Here is a 20,687-nt window from a genome sequence, read left to right as displayed (position 1 = left end):
ACAACATAGTTCATTCTAATCTGAATCATTTCTAACCCCAGGCATGAATCAAAAGAATCATATGAAGGATGAGAACATTTTAAAAAACAATGTTAAGTGCTTATCTCCATTTATAAGAAAATAATTATTTTTCAAGCACTTCTTGAATCATATGCAGCATTGACCACATAAAGAAAACAAACCTCTTCTATTTAACCAGGTGCATCTTCTGAAGGGTTAATAATGTAAACTACTTTTTAAACAGCCAAACATCCACTGTTATTTTTAATGATGTTATCATGCAACGCTTAAGGATTGTTCGATTTAATAAATATCACTAGCTTTTTAGCTAGGGTTATTGTCAGGGGAAGCCAGAGAAATCTGAAGTCCACATCTGCAGCTCTAGAGTTTGAAGGTGATAGACGTGGTCTTCTGTCTGAATATGATGGGAAAAAATAGGAAGAAATATCCTTAGATCATGAACACCTCTAGAAAAATGGGTTGGAGTCATAATTCATGGGAAGTTTGGGGTGAATTTATGTGCACAATTGCATAGTCCCTATTCAATTTTTCGGGAAGGAGGGATGCAGAAGTATGTGGCTAAAGGTATAGCTACAGGTATATTCTGCCCTTTCAAAAATATTCTAGCCAGCAAACATAACCAATACAACTTTCTATTGTTCCCCCCTCCCCACAACATGTGGGGCTGAACCCAAAGTCTAAGTCCAGCCACCTTGAATTCCCTTCTGTTCTTAACTCCCATGCATTTTCCTTAATAGTCACTTGGAAAGATTCTTGTAAAGAGCTAATGCTTGCAATAGATCTTTATACTTATTTGAACTGCCTGAATCTCCTGATTTCTCTGGCCTTTGACACTCTGGTTTCTAGTCTGGTGCCTTAACCACTAGACCAACTGGCTTATTATTTTTCTTGCAGTCAATGATATAAACAGTTGATTAGTTGAATAGCATCAAATAGAACAATAGGTATCTGGGTTGTTGAAATTAATTTATTACAGGCAATATGAAGTATTATAGAAAATTAATAATTAATAGAAAAATAGACATAATAATAGATAAAATAGATATGCTTTTGATGTTGGATACAGATGGTACATCTACATTTGACAAAGTATAACAAAGACATGACTACATGCTTTTGCTTAGATTCGAGATGGTCTTCTCTCACAAGATCCCCTCCTTGGGAAATATTGCAGTACTGGGTTACCACCTCCTCTTCAGACCACTGGTCCATATGCTCGGGTACATTTTCATTCTGATGGTTTTCATAACAATAAAGGATTCCATATCACATACATAACATCACCTGGTAAGTGTATTTGTTCCTATCAACCATCTTCTGGTACCTTTCAAATATGTTAGCAATGGAAACCCTAAATTTAAAATTCTCATCCTGCATAACTAGAATGCAGCAAGCTGAAGCAAGACTATATCCTGTACTGGAGCAAAGCATATTCAGATACTTACTGTTCACCAGCTGTAATTGGGATCAGCAACTCCACTGCTATACAATGTGGTTGTTAAGTGAAACAATACAGTTCAGGCAGCTGTTATTAAAAGGCTGACATTATTTGATTGCATTATTTGATTGTGACTTCTTGCTGGTTTCCCCATTGACTTTGCCTATGAGAAGCTGGCTATGAAAGTCATAAATGGCGACCATGTAAATGCATGCCCATTGCCAAATGCAATCACACGGTTGTGGAGTTGCTGGGATGGTCATAAGTATGAAAACTGGTTATAAGTGTCCTTCTTCAGTGCCATTCTGAGTAACCTTTTTTAATTGTTCTTCTTCTTGTAGTGGATCCCAACTGTGGAGGAAACTATACTGATAGCAGTGGGGTCATCGTGTCTCCCTACTGGCCCAATTCTTATCTGAACAACAGACAATGTGTTTATATCATTCGACAGCCACCCAATGAAAAAATCTACTTGAATTTCACACACCTAGAGCTGGAAAGACACCCTAACTACACTCGGAACTATATAGAGGTAATTATTAGTTCCTATTTTAAAAAAATGGTAAAGAACAAATTAGATTAATCTAAATCTGGGATTCTCTTTTCTATTTTTTTTTCAGAAATGAAAGAAAGGGGGTCTTGGGCCAGTTAGCCTGGCCCAAGTGTCAAGAAGGGATTACGTATTTCTATTTCATTGTGTTCTTGATATCAATCAGCTTCCAGAGAAAATGATATCAGGGGAAAAGTTTAAAGCAGAAAAACAATCCATTTTAGCCTAAGAGGTGTGGCTAGGCGGTGTAGCTGATGATGTCATAGTATTACCAGAAAGTATTGGGTTGATATTTTTGGCCAGTATATTGCAGGATTTGGAAACTGCTCAATTTAGGCTGCTTGAAGGATTTTAAGGAGTGAAATTGATGTCTTAAAATCATCTCTGTCATCTTTTAAATTATTTGAACAATCCAAACGCTCCAAAAAAACAGAAATGTTGTTGTTCATTCTGAGGAGCTACTATAAACTTGTAAACTATGGTTGTGATTCAGTGGAAAATTGTTAAATTAGATTAAATTAAATTATATATATGTAAGTACGTATGTATGTATGTATACATACATACAAGAGATTATCAATTTCATTAGGGTCCAACATCTACAAAGGACAAGAGATAGGTGAAATTAACCAGAATAAAACAAAAGTTCATGAGCAACAAAGATTATCTGTTCCACTCACGCTTTATTTTCCAGCTATGATGATACTCATCTTTTTATGTAATACTTTTTACTGTTCCTGATCACTGTTGATTTGCACATTACACTTATTAATTAAATCTACACCTTATTTTTCCTCCAAGGAGTGCTTTGAATGGAAAACAGTAAGATTATAAACTTAGAATTGTTTGAAAACCAAGCTAAAGTCCAAATTAATCCAGTTTATAAAATAACCAGTCTAAACAAATAACAGTGCATTTATATTCTAAGTCATTTTACAAAACAAAGGCTTTTCTTCCCAAAGAGCTATAGAATATGAGAACAACTATAAAAAAGCAGTTTCTTAATTTCTTTCAAATATTGTTAAGAAGACAAAATAATCTCGCCTGAGTTACAGTCTATGTGGAAAAGTTTCATAAATCAAAATGTTAATCTAAATTTCATTATCATGAGATCTAGTTTTGTTTAAAGTAGAATGGAGTGGAGTGGAATGGAATGGAATGGAATGGAATAGAATAGAATAGAATAATAGGACAGGAGTGGAGTGGAATTGAATTGAATTCTTTATTTACCAAGTGTGACTGGACACATAAGGAATGCATAAGTTCACAGGGTACATATAAACAGGAAGTGATAGGTTATCACATCATACTTATAATCACTAATCATAAGTTAAAAACAATTGATAAATCCTAAGAAACCTACATAAAAGGATAGTAAGAAAAATGGGAAGATGAGAGTAAGACAGTGCTGTGGAATTGAATGTTCAGCAGAGTTAACCCTCCGGGGGGAAAACTATCTTTGTATCTAGTTGTTTTGGCATGCAGGTGTCCTGAGGGGAAAAGTTGAAATTTACAATGTGATCCAGCTATTTTAAGATATTCTTTAAAAAGAAACACATGGAGAACACATGACAGTTTTCCTTCAGCTAATTGGAGAAAATTGTCATATGATATTGGTTGAGGTTATTTAAGGCCCAGGGCTTAAAGGGACCTAACTTTATTATTTGAAAGATGGATGAATATTTATTTATTCAAGACAGCGGAATTTAACAAAATGCAATAGTTATTCCTGCACAATTCTGTGTGTTGGGAGTTCAGTGAAAAAATATAAGTAAATATGTTATTATAGGATGTTATGTAAAGGAAACACAGATAGTCTTTGACATAACCATTCCTTGTAAGTAGTGACCATTTGAAGCTACAAGGCACTGAAAAAAGTGACTTATGACCATTTTTCACACTTAGCACCATTGCCACATCCCCATGGTCATGTGATCAAAATTTAAACACTTGACGACTGGTATATATCTATGATGGCTGCACAGTCATGTGATCATATTTTGCAACTTCTGACAAGCAAAGTCAATGAGGAATCCAGATTCATTTAACAACTGTGCTACTAACTTAACTGCAGTGATTCACTTAACATCTGTGGCAAGGAAGGTCATAAAATGGTGCAAAACTCACATGACACTGTCTTGCTTAGTGACAGAAATTTTGAGCTCCATTGTGGTTGTAAGTCAAGCACTACCTGCATGACTATTTTTCCCTTGGGTTCCTCAAAAGATCCTGGGGTCAGACCTTTAGAGAAAAGTGCTTGAATTTTATTGGAACTAACACAAGTCTAGATTTGGTTTAGGTTATTTGCATCCCAATGCTTAAACCCATTTGGAGATTAGTTGGCCCTTGACTGATCTCAATGCATCTGTTTCTGTGATTAGATTAGTTTTAGGTCAGGTTCTATTTCAGATTATTTGAAACAGTGGTAAATGCTGCTCTTTCTGATTCTTCAGAACTTGAGAACATCTGTTTCTCCAAAGATCTCTTGCCTACTTCCTGGTTCAGCTCATATGTTATTCCTTGTTTTCTCCCTGAATATTTCAATGCTTTTACTTGCATTTGGCAAAGCACCATACAAATGTACACAAATACACGACACAAAGTTCTAGTAATATTTTTTTAATTTCTTTTATATATGGAGTTGGGGTAAGGGGATTTTGTTACTTCACAACTCTCAGAGGCTCTAAAGGTGTGTCACAGATTGTGTGATCTTTTTTGTACTTTCTTCTTTGTATTTCTTTGTACTTTCTTCTGTGCATTTGAGTCAGCAAATTGGTTCCATATGGCTTTTTGACTTGAAGCACTAATGAGAAGGAAATATCCTTAGATGTCTTTATTTAAACTTGCCTTGTGAGAAATGTTGCAAAAGATTTATGTGAGCTAATATAAATGGAGGAAATATCTAGAATGTGTAGATATATTTCTTCTTTCCTTCTGTCATAAGCAGAATTTATTTCTAAAATCACACATAAAATCTGATATAAAATGAAAACAGGAACATTTATTTATTTAGATTCATAATTTTCTTCTCTAGTTGTTAGAAAAAATCATAGTAACATGCCCTGCGAGAGTGAGCTTGCATTGGGAATACAAGCATTCTCACAATCCGATGGACCACTTCACGAATTCTAATTCCTAGGCTGCTTTGGTAATGAGACACGCACACACTGCAGACTGGGTGAAAAATGGTGGTTTCTGGTTAAACCAGAACACTTTTTATTAGGAAAGTTCAAAGAAAGCTAGTCAGCAGTTTAATACAAAGGATCTCACAGTATGTTACAAATCACTTCTTGATTACACATTCTGGCAGAAAGGCAGGGAGGAGGGACAAAAGGTACTCTTTGATAAGGGGAAATGAGGAGGTATGGAATTGTACAGAGAGCTACATTAGGCATATGGGAATGACTGATTTGTTACACGAGGCGGCAAGAGGATGCAAGGCTAATTCTGTGTGTTTATATCTCAGATAATAGAGGCCTCTCATCTCTGTGTGTATCTGTGTATTGTTATTCACATAGACACCCGAAATGAATTCGGCTTCCTTATCTAAAAGCTTTCCCAGGACTGTTCTTTCCATATGGCTCTTTGGCAAATGTTCACTGGGATCTTTTGATCCAGATAGAATTGATCCAGATATTCTATCCTATCCTATTGATCCCAGCTAATTTCACCCAGCCAATTATGGGATAATTTCCCACATCTCCTCCTTTTTTATTTTTTAAATGGAGGCAATTGCCATGGGTTGTTTCTTTCTCACAAATCCCCCTTCCATTGGGTATCCAGGGATTATTAATTCTGATGTGTTGACACTTATTAATAATGCGTGATGCTTCTGGATAGTCGCGTCCGCAATACTCTGCATAGTGGATCTCAATAATGGTATTATGCATGGCAACATAGTTAATCCCAAAAATATCATCCCAATAAAAAATAAACCTTGCTTCCAATTGTTAAAAATACCTCCAAGCCAACCGTCAGTGTCCAATATGCCTTTCCAAGTTTGTACAGGAACATGTGCAGTTTGTATCATAGTTCGAGTTATTTTTTCTATCACAATTCCAGAATCATCAATTTGTATACAACAATTACTAAGATTAAATTTACCACACACTCCGCCTTCAGCAGCAAGCAAATAGTCTAAGGCTAAGCGATTTTGCATAATATAAGTTCTTGACAATACACTTTCTTTTGCAAGCTTAGTTAATGCCAATGCAGTTTCATTTGTAATTATTTCTAATACAGCTTGTAATCTAATAATGCGATTTATCATGTATATCGGTGTTCTATATCCCCACGATCCGTCTTGTGCCCACGTCGCGGGATCATAATATGCAATAATTCTCTCAGGGGGCCACTCATCATCCTTCCAGTTACCTATTTTTATCCCTTTAGCAAGATCTATTGTACGTTTACGTCTTTCAAGAGTATCATATACAGGGACTCCCAGTTTTTGTTTTTTCTCTATAGGCATTAGGAAGAATGAAGGCTGAATCGCCCCTAAGATGCATGACCCATACCAACCCGTGGGTAACATATTATAGGCAAAATTACCACATATCCAATATAACCCATCAGGTGAATTCCACACAATAGTATCATTTTCAGGGTCTGAAAGTCCTCGTAACTTAGTTACTTCCAGCAATGAGTTTTCAGGTTTGGTCATATTAGTTTGTGAAACCCAAGTGTTATTTTCCCACTCATTAGAACATTTTAAAAATCCCATAGGTTTATTTCTTTTAGTCTGATTATTTTTATTTCTGGTATAACATATGTGACCTATTATATGAGAGGTAACTTGCCAGGTTTCATTGAAGTTGTTATTAAAGGTGAAGTTCCCTTTCCATTGTGCTATTTCAGTATAGTTTGCTTCTTGTACATGCCATGGCCAGCGATCTCCCATAGTGGTTCCTCCACATACAAAACAATTTTTTAACATAAGTTCTGTAGCAACTTCTTGAGCCAAATTAATAAACATATTTTTTGCTTTTGGAGGTGTAGGTAGATCGTTAAGTTTAGCAATCTCCTGCTCATAACTCCAAAAAAACTTTACAGGTTGATTTGTCAATTTTGTTGCTTCAGTCTTTACAATGATGTATCCATAAGGATCCTTTCCTGCTTTATCTATACCAATACCATAATGATAGTATCGGGTGCCAAAAGTACCTGCTACCTGTGCAGTAAGGCAGAGTGGTGTGCAGTGATGGGATTGACAGTCAGTAGTGACTGGAGTAATAGAAAGATCGAAATTATTAGGTCCATAGCCACTTGTATACCAATATACACTCGGTTGGGTATAGCCTCCATGTGCTGAAAGTGTTGAGCGAGTGAATAAATATCTGTGGTTTTGGATGTATGATTGTTCCCACGACTGTCCTCCACAGGTTACCCCCGCGGATCCTGTTCCTTGCCCTATAGCAATTGCTAAACATGTATCAAAACAAACAGTAATGGGTGCCATTCCCTTTGAAACATTATGGGCTATGTACCCTGATAATCTTTGTGCTGTAAGAAATTGATGTTTTAAACTAGATGATCCTCCTTTATAGCCATAAACATAGATGCTACTTGTTATAGGTCCTACCGCTTTTGGTTCATAACATTGTATCCCATTTGGTGTATAGCATTGATTGTATTGTGTATTATTATGTGTGCATGGTGGTATTAAGGTTCCATTGCATTCAGGTTTCATAGTATAATATATTAAGGTCATGGAAATTGTTTTGCCTTGTTTGGTTTTTTGTAAACAGGCTGTGCAAATGTCCTCTTTTATCTCTCTTTTTGTTAGGTGGCGAAAGCTGTCTCCTCCTATCTCTTGTTGATAACTCAATAGTGTTAAGAACCACTCACTAACTGGGGGAAATTTTATACTTGCTCTTGAGGTTACTTCTGTTTTTATTATTTTATTAGGTAACCCTTTTTGGTATTGTGTGCATTGATACCAACCTATAGAATTCTCTGTAATTTTTACTTTAATGTGTGATAAACAGCCGTTCTCTTTCGGGTGTGAAATACCTCTCACATTTTGGATTGCCTTTTTGAATTTTGCAGGCAAAAATTGCCATGTAATTAAACATGCTGCAGCTGGATTTTTCAAATAACAAGTTAAGGTAACTTGTGTATTGGCTTCTCCGTATGTATTGTGAGGGTAGATGCATATCCCTTGAGAATTGCAGTTTTCCCCATTGGAGTATGGAATGATCGCTCTTTTTGAGCGGTTGTGTGTGAAAGGAATTTCTTGAATATCCTCCACTATTCCCTTCTTATTTTTGCGTTCATATTCACATGCCCCCCATATAATTAAAAGCATAATTCCCATCCCCAACATCATTAGCAAAAGGTGCAACAGAAAATGCTTACAAGACATCGGAGGAGCCCAAAAATCCCAAAATCCCATTTCCTGTCCAGGCGAAGGTCCTCTGAAAAATGGGCATCGGGGCTGACGTACTCTGGGAACATATGACCGGCCAACGACCTGTTCCGGACGGATTTTCATCTTGAGTACTAGATATCAAAAGAGGGGTCAAGAGATCTTTGGTGATAATCGTTAGAAAAGGGATTGTCAATAGTTAGTTGTACTGTTGGTGTGATACGGAGTTCAGTGTGAGAAGGATTGGTATAGGAAAAATTTTCCTCAAGATACTGTTCAATTATCACAATGTCACCCGGGATCCTGCAGTCAATGCACAGCTCACAGGAATAACAGTGGGAGCAACAACAGGCTTCGCAGGGGCACGGGCAGAACCAGCACATTGGTCGCAATAGAAATTTTAGTCGTCTGTTGCTTGAAACAAAAGGGATAGGCTTGCTTCGGGATCCTTTGTATTACCCGTCTTCACTGATTTCTCATGAAACGGTCGTATGCATCTTCCAGGAACCCACAACACTCTGTCCGGGAGTTGTACAGCAGCGTATCCACGTCCCCAAGTAACGAGCTCCACTGGGCCCTTCCGCTGAGGGTCTGGTAATTGTCTGTAATAAACAAGAGGGCGGGGAGAAACTACGCTACTCTGAAAATGTCTTCCCCCCGCTGTGGAAGCTATGGGTGAGCCTGTAAGATTCAAAAAATTCTGTGTGTATAAGGCTTTGCTTAAACGGTTTTGGATTTCAGGCAGCCCTATCTTAAAGGGGCCTTGCTGTTTATCAAGCATCATTTTTAGTGTTAAATTTGCTCTTTCTACAATTCCTTGTCCTTGGGAATTGTATGGGATGCCAAATTTATGAACAATTTTCCATTGATCACAAAAGGTAGCGAATGCAGCGCTACTGTATGCGGGTCCATTATCTGTTTTAATCTCCAGGGGGCTTCCTAAGACTGAAAAAGAGCGCATACAATGGTTGATCACTTGTTTGGTTGTTTCCCCCCGCTGTGGGGTTGCAAAAATAAAACCTGAAAAGGTATCCACTGTGACATGAATATTTTTCCAGGGTGTGAAAGGAGAATATTGCGTGATATCCATTTGCCATATCTCACATCGTTTAATTCCTCGGGGGTTAACTCCCATAGGAATTGCGTTACCTTGCCTGCTACAGGTTGAGCACTGTTGGATGATAGCTACAGCCTCAGTTTTTGAAATTCCAAACATCTTCACTAAGGCTTTTGCATTTTGATGAAAATACTCATGGCTTTCCCATGGAGTTGCAAATCCAACAAAACTTTCCCTAGCGGCTTTGTCTGCATAATCATTTCCCTCTGTTAGCATACCAGGAAGTGACTGGTGACTCCTAATATGAGCCACAAAATATTGAAATTTTCTATCCATAATTAATTGCTGTAACTGTAAAAACATATCTAACAATTGCTTATCTAGGGCTGGTGAAAGATAGGCATCAAACAAATTGTTAATCACTTGGTAAACATACAATGAATCCACAATTAAATTAAATGTTTGGTCTTTTAATTTCTCAAATGCTAATATGGATGCAGCCAACTCAGAACGCTGAGCTGAACTCTGAGGGTGCGTGTGGTAAGTTATCCATTGTCCTGAGATTTGATACACACATGCACCTCTGTTCTTAGTTCCGTCAGCAAAAACTGTAACTGCATTTTTAATTGGCAGTTTACTTTGTAAGGAAGTCAATTGTAAATGTTGTAGATTCAGTAACAAAAACCTATAATCTGTGGGATAGTGGTATTTAATTGTCCCTAAATAGTCACTTAAGGCCAATTGAAGTGCGTCTGATATTTGAAAATATTTTTCCCACCAAGGTAGTGAATATGGAACGTAAAAAGTTTCTGGATCCGTTCCAAGTATAGCTCGAGCTCTCTCTCTTAGCTTTATAATTATCTGGGATAACAATAGAGGTTTTGTTGAAACTGTTCTCCCCGGGCTGTTTGCTAAGTGTATCCATTCAATCACTAACACTTTGTTCTGTTGTGTTTGCAACAAACACCCTGTGGGCAAGTTTTTGGTATTGAAAATAGCAGCTGAGATAGGAACGTGTGAAACCATCCTGTCTACCCAAGTTTTTGTTAGGGCTGCCTCAATCACCTGAATACACTCTTTTTCTTTGTCCCCTATGGTTAGTATAGCAGCAGGCTCCTTTCCTCCTGCCAGCAATGCAAATAAGGGTTGTAATTGACTCGTAGTTAATCCCATGTAGGGACGTGCCCAGTTAATTGAACCCAAATATTGTTGTAACTGCACCAAACTACATTTATCCATTTCAGGTAGTTTTGGAATTACTGGTGAGGCATGAGATGTCATGATTCTATGTCCCAAATATAAATATGGTGGCATAGTTTGAATTTTTTCTGAAGCAATTTTAAATCCTTTATCATTAAAATCTTGTATGATCTCTTTTATACAAAGCGTTGGGCTATTTAGCATTCCCTGGGGTAAAACTTTCCACTGATACCTTACTGTTGGCTCACTATAATTTAGTACAGGAATTGTAAATGCAAATAATACTCTGTCCTTTTTATGTAAAGGTATTGAGAAGAAGGCATCTTTTAAATCAATAACTGTTAAAGCATAATTTTGAGGAATGATATTAGGATTTGGTAATCCGCATTGCAAGGGTCATTGTTTTTTAATGTAAGCTTCATTAAAGGGTCCATTTCATTTATTCTTAATACAAAACATTCATTACCATCAGTTCAAAAAGCTATACGTAAGCCAATGAGCTCTATTTTCTCACTGTCTCTCTCCCTCTAGGTCTGAAAGCAGTTACACACACACTTCTTTCTCTCCCCCCTTCTCCTGTTTCCTTCCAAGGAAAGGCTCAGGGGGAAAAGGGAGGGGGAATGGCTGGGCTAACCTCTCACAAACTCTCCTTTGTTCTCACTCTGCCTTCTCTCAACAAGCTTGGAAATGATAACACGCAAACATATACACATACCATTAAACAATCTTTGCAACTTACTGTTTCTTTATATGAAAGAAATCAAAGTACGTGCATACCAACTTTTACCATTTAACATATATTAACACTGCAATCAAACTGCTTGTGTAAATTAACTTCACATGCAAAATCCTTTGTCATGCATTCTCCAAACAGCGAGGAATTTCAGAGAGCAGTTTAAATCCTAACTACTCTTCTCACCCTCACGGCTTCAAGCCAAAAGCCCATTTACAAACTTCAAACATCAATTTAATTCAATTTTCCTCTTTCTCTTTACCTCTATTCACTTTCTTTTTTCTCTTTTTCTCTACCTTACTCCAAAGTTAGGGTTGCCCCAAACTGAGACAACAAATCTCTCCCCCACAAATTAACATGCAATTTTAAAATAACCGGTCGGATACGTGCCTTAATCACAGAACCTGGGATAGACACCTAAGAATCTTTTTAACAGACATTACATCAAAGTAATCAAGTCCAATTACCTAGGTCTTCCCATTCAGTCAGGCTTTACCTCATTACTTACTAAATTTCTTACTTTTCTTTTAAAAGACAACTATTACAGCTGCAACAATTTTCATCTGATGGTGGCCAGAAAGTCAACAGATTTGTTACAAAATTGAACACTTTAAAATCCCTGTCTTTTGGATTGAAAATATCTTATCTACAATTACCTTGAGGGTGCACAAAAACTTAGGCACACATTCATGCATGCACAAAAACATTTTTTCTGCATTCCAATTCAGATCTGACACGGGCTTTTGTAATTAGAGCTGCAAAGAGTGCAGGTTTCTGAGAAATGAAACATCTGTGAAAAAGTTTCAGGTGCTCAGGTAGAAAAGTGTGCTCAAAGCAATCAGAAGAAAAATTAGATGAGTCAGTAAGAAAGAACTCCTTGAGACATGAAATCAGATGAGGAAAGACTAGGAGAGACATTGTAAGAGGGACATCGTGGGGGGTAATGGAAGAAAGGTAGCCGGAATCACCGGAAGAAATAGGAAGAGCCAGGCAGATTCACTTGCCAAGAGATTGAAATAAGAAGGAAAATAAAAGACAGCCTTTTGCGTGGGGCTAGCCGAATGCCCCAAAATTAATCTCCCGATTGTGAAACAGACAGAAGCGTAACGTTGAGAAGCTTCAAAGGCATACATACAAGGGAAAAGAAAGCCTTGGATTCAGAGTGAGAGTGTGAATTTAGCAAAGAGGTTTTCAAATATAGCAGGGGGGTGTCTGTTCCCCCCATCACGGCTTGTTCATGAGTTTTTAAACATTCCATGACGATCTGCCAAGTGGAAAGTATTTTTGCTGCTGAGTACCATTCATTTGGCAATAAAACATAATTTTCAGACAAACTCTGCAATAAACCTTGCACATATGGAGACAAATCTTTTAAAACACTAGATGGCAAGGGAGTGAACACAGGGTTTTGTCCTGTAAAATCAACAGGAAAAGCAGCCATTAATTTTAGGTCCTTCAGTTTCACGTCCTCCCCACTTCTCTTTTTTTGCATTCCTGCAGTGAGGAGACCGAGTGAGTACTCAGTACTTTTTAAAACTGGATAAATATTAGATTTTTCTGCCTGAGGAACTTGTTGTTTGATCTCTGTTTCCTTAATTTCCTCTGCAATTTCTGTTGTTACTTTTTCATCTTCTTGAGGAGTTTGCTTTAAAATCTCCTCTTTGCTTTCCCTTTTCTCTCCCCCTATAGCCTTTGTTGTTATTTCCTCATACTTGGGAGGGGCAGTGGGGTTTAAAGATGCTAATTCATCTGCCTGCTTTTTGGAAAGCGTGAATGTGTCTCCATTATCCTTTAATATAATTTTGTGAGCTCCAACTATTTGTCTAATTTCCTTAAGGTGAGCGATCTGCTCTTTCTTAAGGCGAACCACCTGTTCTTTAGATAAATCTGTCCCCATACTTACGGATTGGCCTGGGTAAGAGATGGGGGTGTTGGGCACGCGATGAGTCCGTTCGACCTGTCCGGGCCTCCCTGCGTCGCACCTCTCGACTGATTCCTGGCGTTGTGAAATGGATCACGTCGGAGGTCACCACTTGCGAGAGTGAGCTTGCATTGGGAATACAAGCATTCTCACAATCCGATGGACCACTTCACGAATTCTAATTCCTAGGCTGCTTTGGTAATGAGACACGCACACACTGCAGACTGGGTGAAAAATGGTGGTTTCTGGTTAAACCAGAACACTTTTTATTAGGAAAGTTCAAAGAAAGCTAGTCAGCAGTTTAATACAAAGGATCTCACAGTATGTTACAAATCACTTCTTGATTACACATTCTGGCAGAAAGGCAGGGAGGAGGGACAAAAGGTACTCTTTGATAAGGGGAAATGAGGAGGTATGGAATTGTACAGAGAGCTACATTAGGCATATGGGAATGACTGATTTGTTACACGAGGCGGCAAGAGGATGCAAGGCTAATTCTGTGTGTTTATATCTCAGATAATAGAGGCCTCTCATCTCTGTGTGTATCTGTGTATTGTTATTCACATAGACACCCGAAATGAATTCGGCTTCCTTATCTAAAAGCTTTCCCAGGACTGTTCTTTCCATATGGCTCTTTGGCAAATGTTCACTGGGATCTTTTGATCCAGATAGAATTGATCCAGATATTCTATCCTATCCTATTGATCCCAGCTAATTTCACCCAGCCAATTATGGGATAATTTCCCACAATGCCCTAAGCCAGATGAAACAAAGCAAAAACCATGTTAATTAAGAACAATAGGTTTAATTTAGCAAGGCATTTCCTTTGTATTCTGGGAATTAATTCCAGAGATCATAGGTTTGCCTGGTTGAATCTGTGTCTCTTCTGCAGGTCCCTTTCACCCCCTCTGAACCTCCGCACATCCATTGGTTGAGGACTATGAGTATGGAAAGCTACACAAACACTTAGCAACTCAATATTTTTGCTATTTGGCAGCATAGAATCTTGGATGGGGAAAATGGGAAATAGCTCCTTTCTTGCAAGGATCCAGAAAGACTATTTGCCAGATCCTTGGGTTTTTAAATGTGGTGACTGTAGGATACCTGTGAGAAGAATTACCAAGGCCACACATCTTGAAAAATCATAAAGTTCTCATAGGTCCTCAGTGCAATATTTGCTTGCTCAGAAGTGCTAAATATCTAGGATCAAATATGCAGCTGGCTATTTTAGCATGAGTAGGAGATGTTTTGACCTTTGAAACAATAACAGTGCCTGGAATTTCTGGCCATTATACTCTAAAACTCCAGATAATATATTTATCTGTACTCTAATGTAAACTCATATCAGAGAATAACTATAGGAAAAGACTGATAATTTCTTAGTAATAATAGCAGTGGGTGCATTATAGGTATAGTTATCAACTTACAACAGTTCATTTAGTGATCATTCAAAGTTACAACAGCACTAAAAAAGTGACATGACCATTTTTCACATGTTGATCACATGAATTATATTTTGTTGCTTGACAACTGAGTCACGTTTATAATGGTTGCAGTGTCCTAGGATCATGTGATCTCCTTTTGCAACCTTCTGACAAGCAAAGCCAATGGAGCAGCCAGATTCATTTAACAGCCATGTTACTAATTTAACAAACTACAGGGATTCACTTAACAAACATGGCAAGAAAACTGGTAAAATGGAGCAAAATTCACTTTAAAAATGTCTCACTTAACATTTAATAAATTCTGAATTCAATTATAATCATAAGTTGAGGATTACCCATACTTTTTATTAAATACACATCCAACTGCATCAGTGTTCCTCCCAAAGCACAAATCATTGATTAGATATTATTTGTACATGCTTCTAGATGTGGTACTTATCAGCTGTGTTAAGTTGTTCTATTTGCCAATGTGTCAGCGTTCCAAATATATCAAAGTTCCAATTTAATAAGAGAGACATGTTGGTACAACTGGATGGAAAACCAGCTTCCACCCAGTTATTCAATTGGAACTTTGAGGAAAGCCATGCTGTGGACTCTGATTTAATTCTGGATGATATTTGGAACACTAACACAATGCTTTTGTCATGAATGCAAATAATGTAACTTGTTCCAGAAAGTGGTGATAAATCACGTAAATTGCAGTTCAGTGAAATAAGGGAACCAGATAGAAGTGTCTGCTGTAGATTAAAAAAAAGTCAGGATGGTGGTCACAATTATGCAATTAATTTTATGAACATCCTAGGTGTTTTGATCATATAGTTGTAGCCACCATTTTATATTTATTTACTTCCTATCTCCCTGCAGATATTCCTGCAGATGTTCAGGAATGTGACAATCCATTCTTTTAACTGATAATGTATGGTACTATTCTAAAAGTTTTGAATTTAAATTAAGTAGCTCATATGTCATATAATAGTGTATTTCCTGTAGAAAACAAGTTGGAGACTTTAAAGTGAGCTTAAAATGGCATCTGCATATTTACTGTTCTCAAGTTGCATATATTGCCTTCTCCCAGATATTCAAGAAATTGTATACAGTAAAGCTTTGTAAATTTTGTTATTATCTCCACTAAGTTTCCCCAAACAAGTGAAATGCAAAAGGGGTGTAAACATTTTTGAAAGAACAAAGTTTTGAAACGCCAGCATGGAAAATATGGAGCAATGGCAAACTAAGCATTCCAATAATTTTCATGTTATTGGCATGTTCTAGCATTTCTTTACTACCCTTACTACTTCTCCTAATATTTCATTGAGACAATTGTCTGGAATATATGTCAAATTGATGAGATAATTGAGATGATTAGTCTTTTTTTGTGTGTGTGAATTAGATCCGAGATGGTGACACTGAGAGGGCTCCCTTAATCAACAAGTTCGATGGAAGTATGCTCCCTTCTGCAATCACTTCCACACAAAGTAGCCTCTGGATCAAGTTCAAATCTGATATTTCAGTTAATACTTCTAACTTCAGGGCCACTTATGAAGTTGGTAAGTGAAACAACCAACTTAAGGTAAGGTAGCAACTTTTATAAACTTCTAGCATGTCCACTAACTTCATGGTCAAACTGTGTTGCAAATTCTGTAGACTATTTTAAATAGTGGACCAAAAATGGGAAACTGATTCTAGAGAAGGGGTAACATAATTTTCTTTCAATCTCACCGATTGCTGTCCTGAAGCAGTTTAGTCTTATAATAGGTTGCTTTACTGTTCAGAATAGCAGATATTTTAGAAGACGGTAATTTTGCAACATTTCAGTCAGATTTTTCTAAGGATCTGAGCGCAGTACTTTTTTTCATGAATCCCACTTTCCTCACTTTTACGTAGGAGATAACAGGGATAAGGAAAGGCTGCAAGAGTGTCCTTCAAACAATTCAGCAGAAAACTCGTAGATAAATTGTTCTGATTAAGTTTCAAATTCCTCCTTATAAATATAACTGCTCCAACTTTGATATTGTTTAAAAAGTAAACACTTTTTAAAAAAACCAGCCAGTCAGGCATTTCATAGATTAATCTGGCTCCGTATCCTTGTCAGTCAACATTCTTCAAATAGTTTGTCAATATTCATTACTAAACTAATTCTCCGTTTCTCTTGGCAGCTTGTGGGGGATCCTTGTTTGGTGAAGGGGTCATCAGATCTCCCTACTTTAACAGACCATTGCCAAAGGGTCGTATCTGTGAATGGATCATCTCTGTACCTGAAGACAATATTGTGGTTCTTAAGTTCACTAATTTTCATATCTATAATGACACTACTTGCAATTCAGATTATGTGGAGGTAAAATTTTTTTAATGGAAATTATTTTGAAAACCAAACATTGCACATGCCATATATATGATCAGCTATGTCCCTTTGAAAAATTACTCACATTTAATTTATACACGATAAGAATCCAAAATCTCTAACATTACCAATGAAATATAATATTTATCATGACAGAAAGGGAAAACATAAACTTTGTTTTAATGAAATTTAAAGGTTTTTTTAATCAAGGTTAGATTGATCCTATAATTCTAATATATTTGTTTGCACTGAAATTGGTGGGATTCATGCTTTGAGAATACCTACTTAGGACTGAAAGGCAATGCAGGTTTATATATTATTGTAATCTGTATTGAACAGACAATCTAATAAGCAATTACAAGAATTGTTTTTGGTAACTATTAACTTTAGACAATGGTGTCCTAGTTGATGAGGTAGAATTATTTAAATACTTCATAATAATAAAGCAAGAGGTTTGGGAATTTGCACTTCTCAAAATAATATGTAGAATAAAACATCTATGTTGTTTTTATAAAGTAGAATACAGCTATACATAGAAACAAAAGAACAAGCAAGTTTCAGATAAGGCAGAGGAACATGGGATCAGACAGATAACCTCAGATGGATAATAGAGAGAGCAAGCAGAGATATGGAGCAATAAAACAATAAACTTTTGCTTTATTGATTCAGTAAGGCCTTTTCCTACATGATGCCAGAATGTGGACTATATAAAGGCTAATAACATTCTAAGTGTGCCAGAATATAATAATATTCTTCTGGTGAATCTTTAAAACGAAGCAGAATTGAAAGAAACAGAATGCTTCAGAATAGAAATCAGGATTAAGGGGAAGAGAAGATGTGGAAGATGTGAGGCTGAGCCTTAGAGAGGGGTCAAATGTGTCATAAATCACGAGTTCCTGTGTCCTGTGAGACATCATATATATTGCTAATTTCCATTAGTTGGTCAGATTCTTTTAGAGAAATGAAGGCTTGTAATAAATCTTTATACTTATTTGAACTGCCAGAATCTGATTTCACTGGGACTTGACAGAAGTGAGGACAGGAGATTGAAACATTCTCATTTGGAGATATGCAGATTGACAATGCTTGGTTACACTGAAGTATGGGGAATTATTAGAAGTATTTTGAAAGTGGAAAATAAAAAGCAAAGAGCAAGTTTAGTATTAAATACTCAGAAGATAATGATAATAGCTACCCACATGATTAGTGAACTTAACACTTGATAATGGAACTGTAGATATGGTATCTGTTGTATTAGGCTCAAAAACAGTTAACGAAAGGAAGGTAAGCTAAAGAAAGTAAGGTAAGATTCATTTTAGAGTGGAACACAATGATAAACATAGGCAGACTCATGAAAAATAAGGATATTTCTACGATACAAAGTTGAAAAAAATTAAAGTTGTACATTGTACAACTGAGAGAAATAAAATATTTACCCATACATTTTGTATCTGGGCACAGTTACTAAAAATATTAAGGACTGCAAAAGGAGGTATCATTTGATCTTGGTTCCATTAGATTGACTTGCAGAATCTCATTTATTTTTGGCATGTGATGTCTAATGCTTGGCAAGACCAAAGTTGATAAAAGAAGGCAAACACAAAATGGAGGGATGAAATTAAAGATAAAATTATTATTGGGAGAACTACAGGTTACTACTGAACTGGATTGAGATAATTAGCATTGTCCATGCTGAAATAACCAAAGTTGACCCTTGCTCAATGACATTAATTGACAGAATATTTGTATTAGAAGAAAATTATTTATGATAGTTGCGAATATCTGTAGCTTGGATGTAGGATAAGAGTGGAGGTTCGACTTTCAAACTTGTGGGTTGATTTCTAAACATTTCATTACCAGGCTAGATAATATCTTCAGCAGAATTTAAGAGATGGAAGAAGTTACTTAGCCTAATAACGAAACATTCAGAAACCAACCCATAAGCTTGGAGAATGAACTTCCACCCTCCAGAAAATGATTGCACAAATAGTTCCACTAAGCCAATTTTATCAAAATGCATATACGGTCAGTCCCTATTCTGTATCAGAAAACATTCTCATATAGAAAGATGAACAAAAATGATATTAATTTTTAAAGCCTTAAAAATGTCTTTAAAAAGTGATAGAGAAGTTGTGTAAAAGCAATCTAAAATAGGAGACAATTTTCCTTCCCTATCCAAAGTCTTGACAGGAATGACTCCCTGTAATATATGTGTTTAGTTCTGTGGTGTTTTCATGGAATTGAACTTTTTTCTTTTGCAGATTAGAAATGGTGGCAATGCAACCTCTCCTTCTTTGGGAAGATACTGTGGGAACACTATACCGCCTGTGGTTCATTCAAGACATAACTTTCTTTATATAAAATTCAAAGCTTCATCTACTACAAACCTTGGCTTCATGGCTGAATACAAACCTTTTGATATAGGTAAATTCTGATCGCTCAGCAACTCTCCCTTTCTCTTTAATTTGTTCCTCAATTATTAAGCAAAATGTAATAAAGCATATAAATTAAATGTACCTAGATTTAAGGCTTGGTGAGAGAATTTGAAGTAGATTTCACATTCTTCACCTTGGGCCATGCCATCTGGGTCTTTTAATTCATCAACCCACATGAGGCAACTTTATAAGACTATACATTAATATGTATTAATTACATTTCTTATGTAATGCTTTGCAGGTCTAGTTACCAGTAACTCCCACTGAGTTTAGAGAGCGATAAGGATAATTGAAGGTTAGGAAAGATAAAATTACTGTAATCAACCAAGATCTCTGAAATGATTTTATAGTTCCATTGTTACATTCTTTCTGATTGATATGATAGGAATTTTATTTTCATATGCTATAGCATGTGGAGGTTTTAAAGTTTTCTTTACAACTATGTAAAACAATTTTGAGCATATAACTGAAGCTATTTTTTTTTTCAAAGCAGTCTCCCATTTTAAAATTGATTTTTGGGAAATTTCATATTTAAAAACCAACATATTTTCAAACATAATTTGTTTGAAACAAAATGTTTCATGAAAGCCTAATTGCCTTGAATCATATCATGAAAATTTCTTATTTAAATTTCTCCTTTTCTAGTTTAGCTAAAAGGTAGATAAGACTAGAGTGGAAATAAGAAATCTGGTTGATTCATTATCCAGTCATCTGGTTGATTAATCACAGTTTGTCAAATAAGTCAATATAGCACTAAGCCATAAACTATATTTCACAAATCAAGTGACTGGGTCCATATAATGTATTACGCCAAACCAACTAAATTATATTACAACTTAGTGAAAGACTGAAATCTATTCAATATTTCACAAAAATGAATTCCATGAATCCCAGACTAAGTAGAAGGAGAACCTGAGATCTGTACCCTCTAGGAATTACAAATGATTCCTCGGTGCCTTCTTTTTCTGTCTCTCCTTGGTGCCATATCTTTTTAGATTGTTAGCCTGATTGCAGGCTTCTCTGTTTTTATTGAAGTATATTCTCCATTGAGAATCTTTCCAGATGAAATGCAGGGGACAAGTAGTCCTCAACCTACAATCACAATTGGGACCTGTCTCACTAAGTGATATGTTCATGAAGTGAGTGCTATCTAATTTTACAGTAATTAACTGTTGTAACTAC

The 20,687-nt window shown here is 36.4% G+C and overlaps 1 protein-coding gene across 1 annotated transcript in view; it reads left to right on the top strand.

Moving 5' to 3' along the window:
* Nucleotides 1–20,687, top strand: part of CUBN (cubilin) — a 172,166-nt gene that overhangs the window by 34,816 nt on the left and 116,663 nt on the right. Inside the window, 5 exon segments of the mRNA XM_087714360.1 lie at nt 1,146–1,308; nt 1,801–1,991; nt 16,120–16,276; nt 16,886–17,064; nt 19,332–19,494. Coding sequence (XP_087570486.1) covers nt 1,146–1,308; nt 1,801–1,991; nt 16,120–16,276; nt 16,886–17,064; nt 19,332–19,494 — 853 coding nt within the window.

Source organism: Thamnophis sirtalis, unplaced genomic scaffold (genome assembly GCF_051295495.1).
Source record: "Thamnophis sirtalis isolate CommonGarterSnake01/CBP01778 unplaced genomic scaffold, rThaSir2_p1.2 scaffold_4, whole genome shotgun sequence".
Taxonomy (NCBI): Eukaryota; Metazoa; Chordata; class Lepidosauria; order Squamata; family Natricidae; genus Thamnophis; species Thamnophis sirtalis.
The sequence above is the reverse complement of the archived record's forward strand: the minus strand, read 5'-3'. Positions and strand labels throughout refer to the sequence as shown.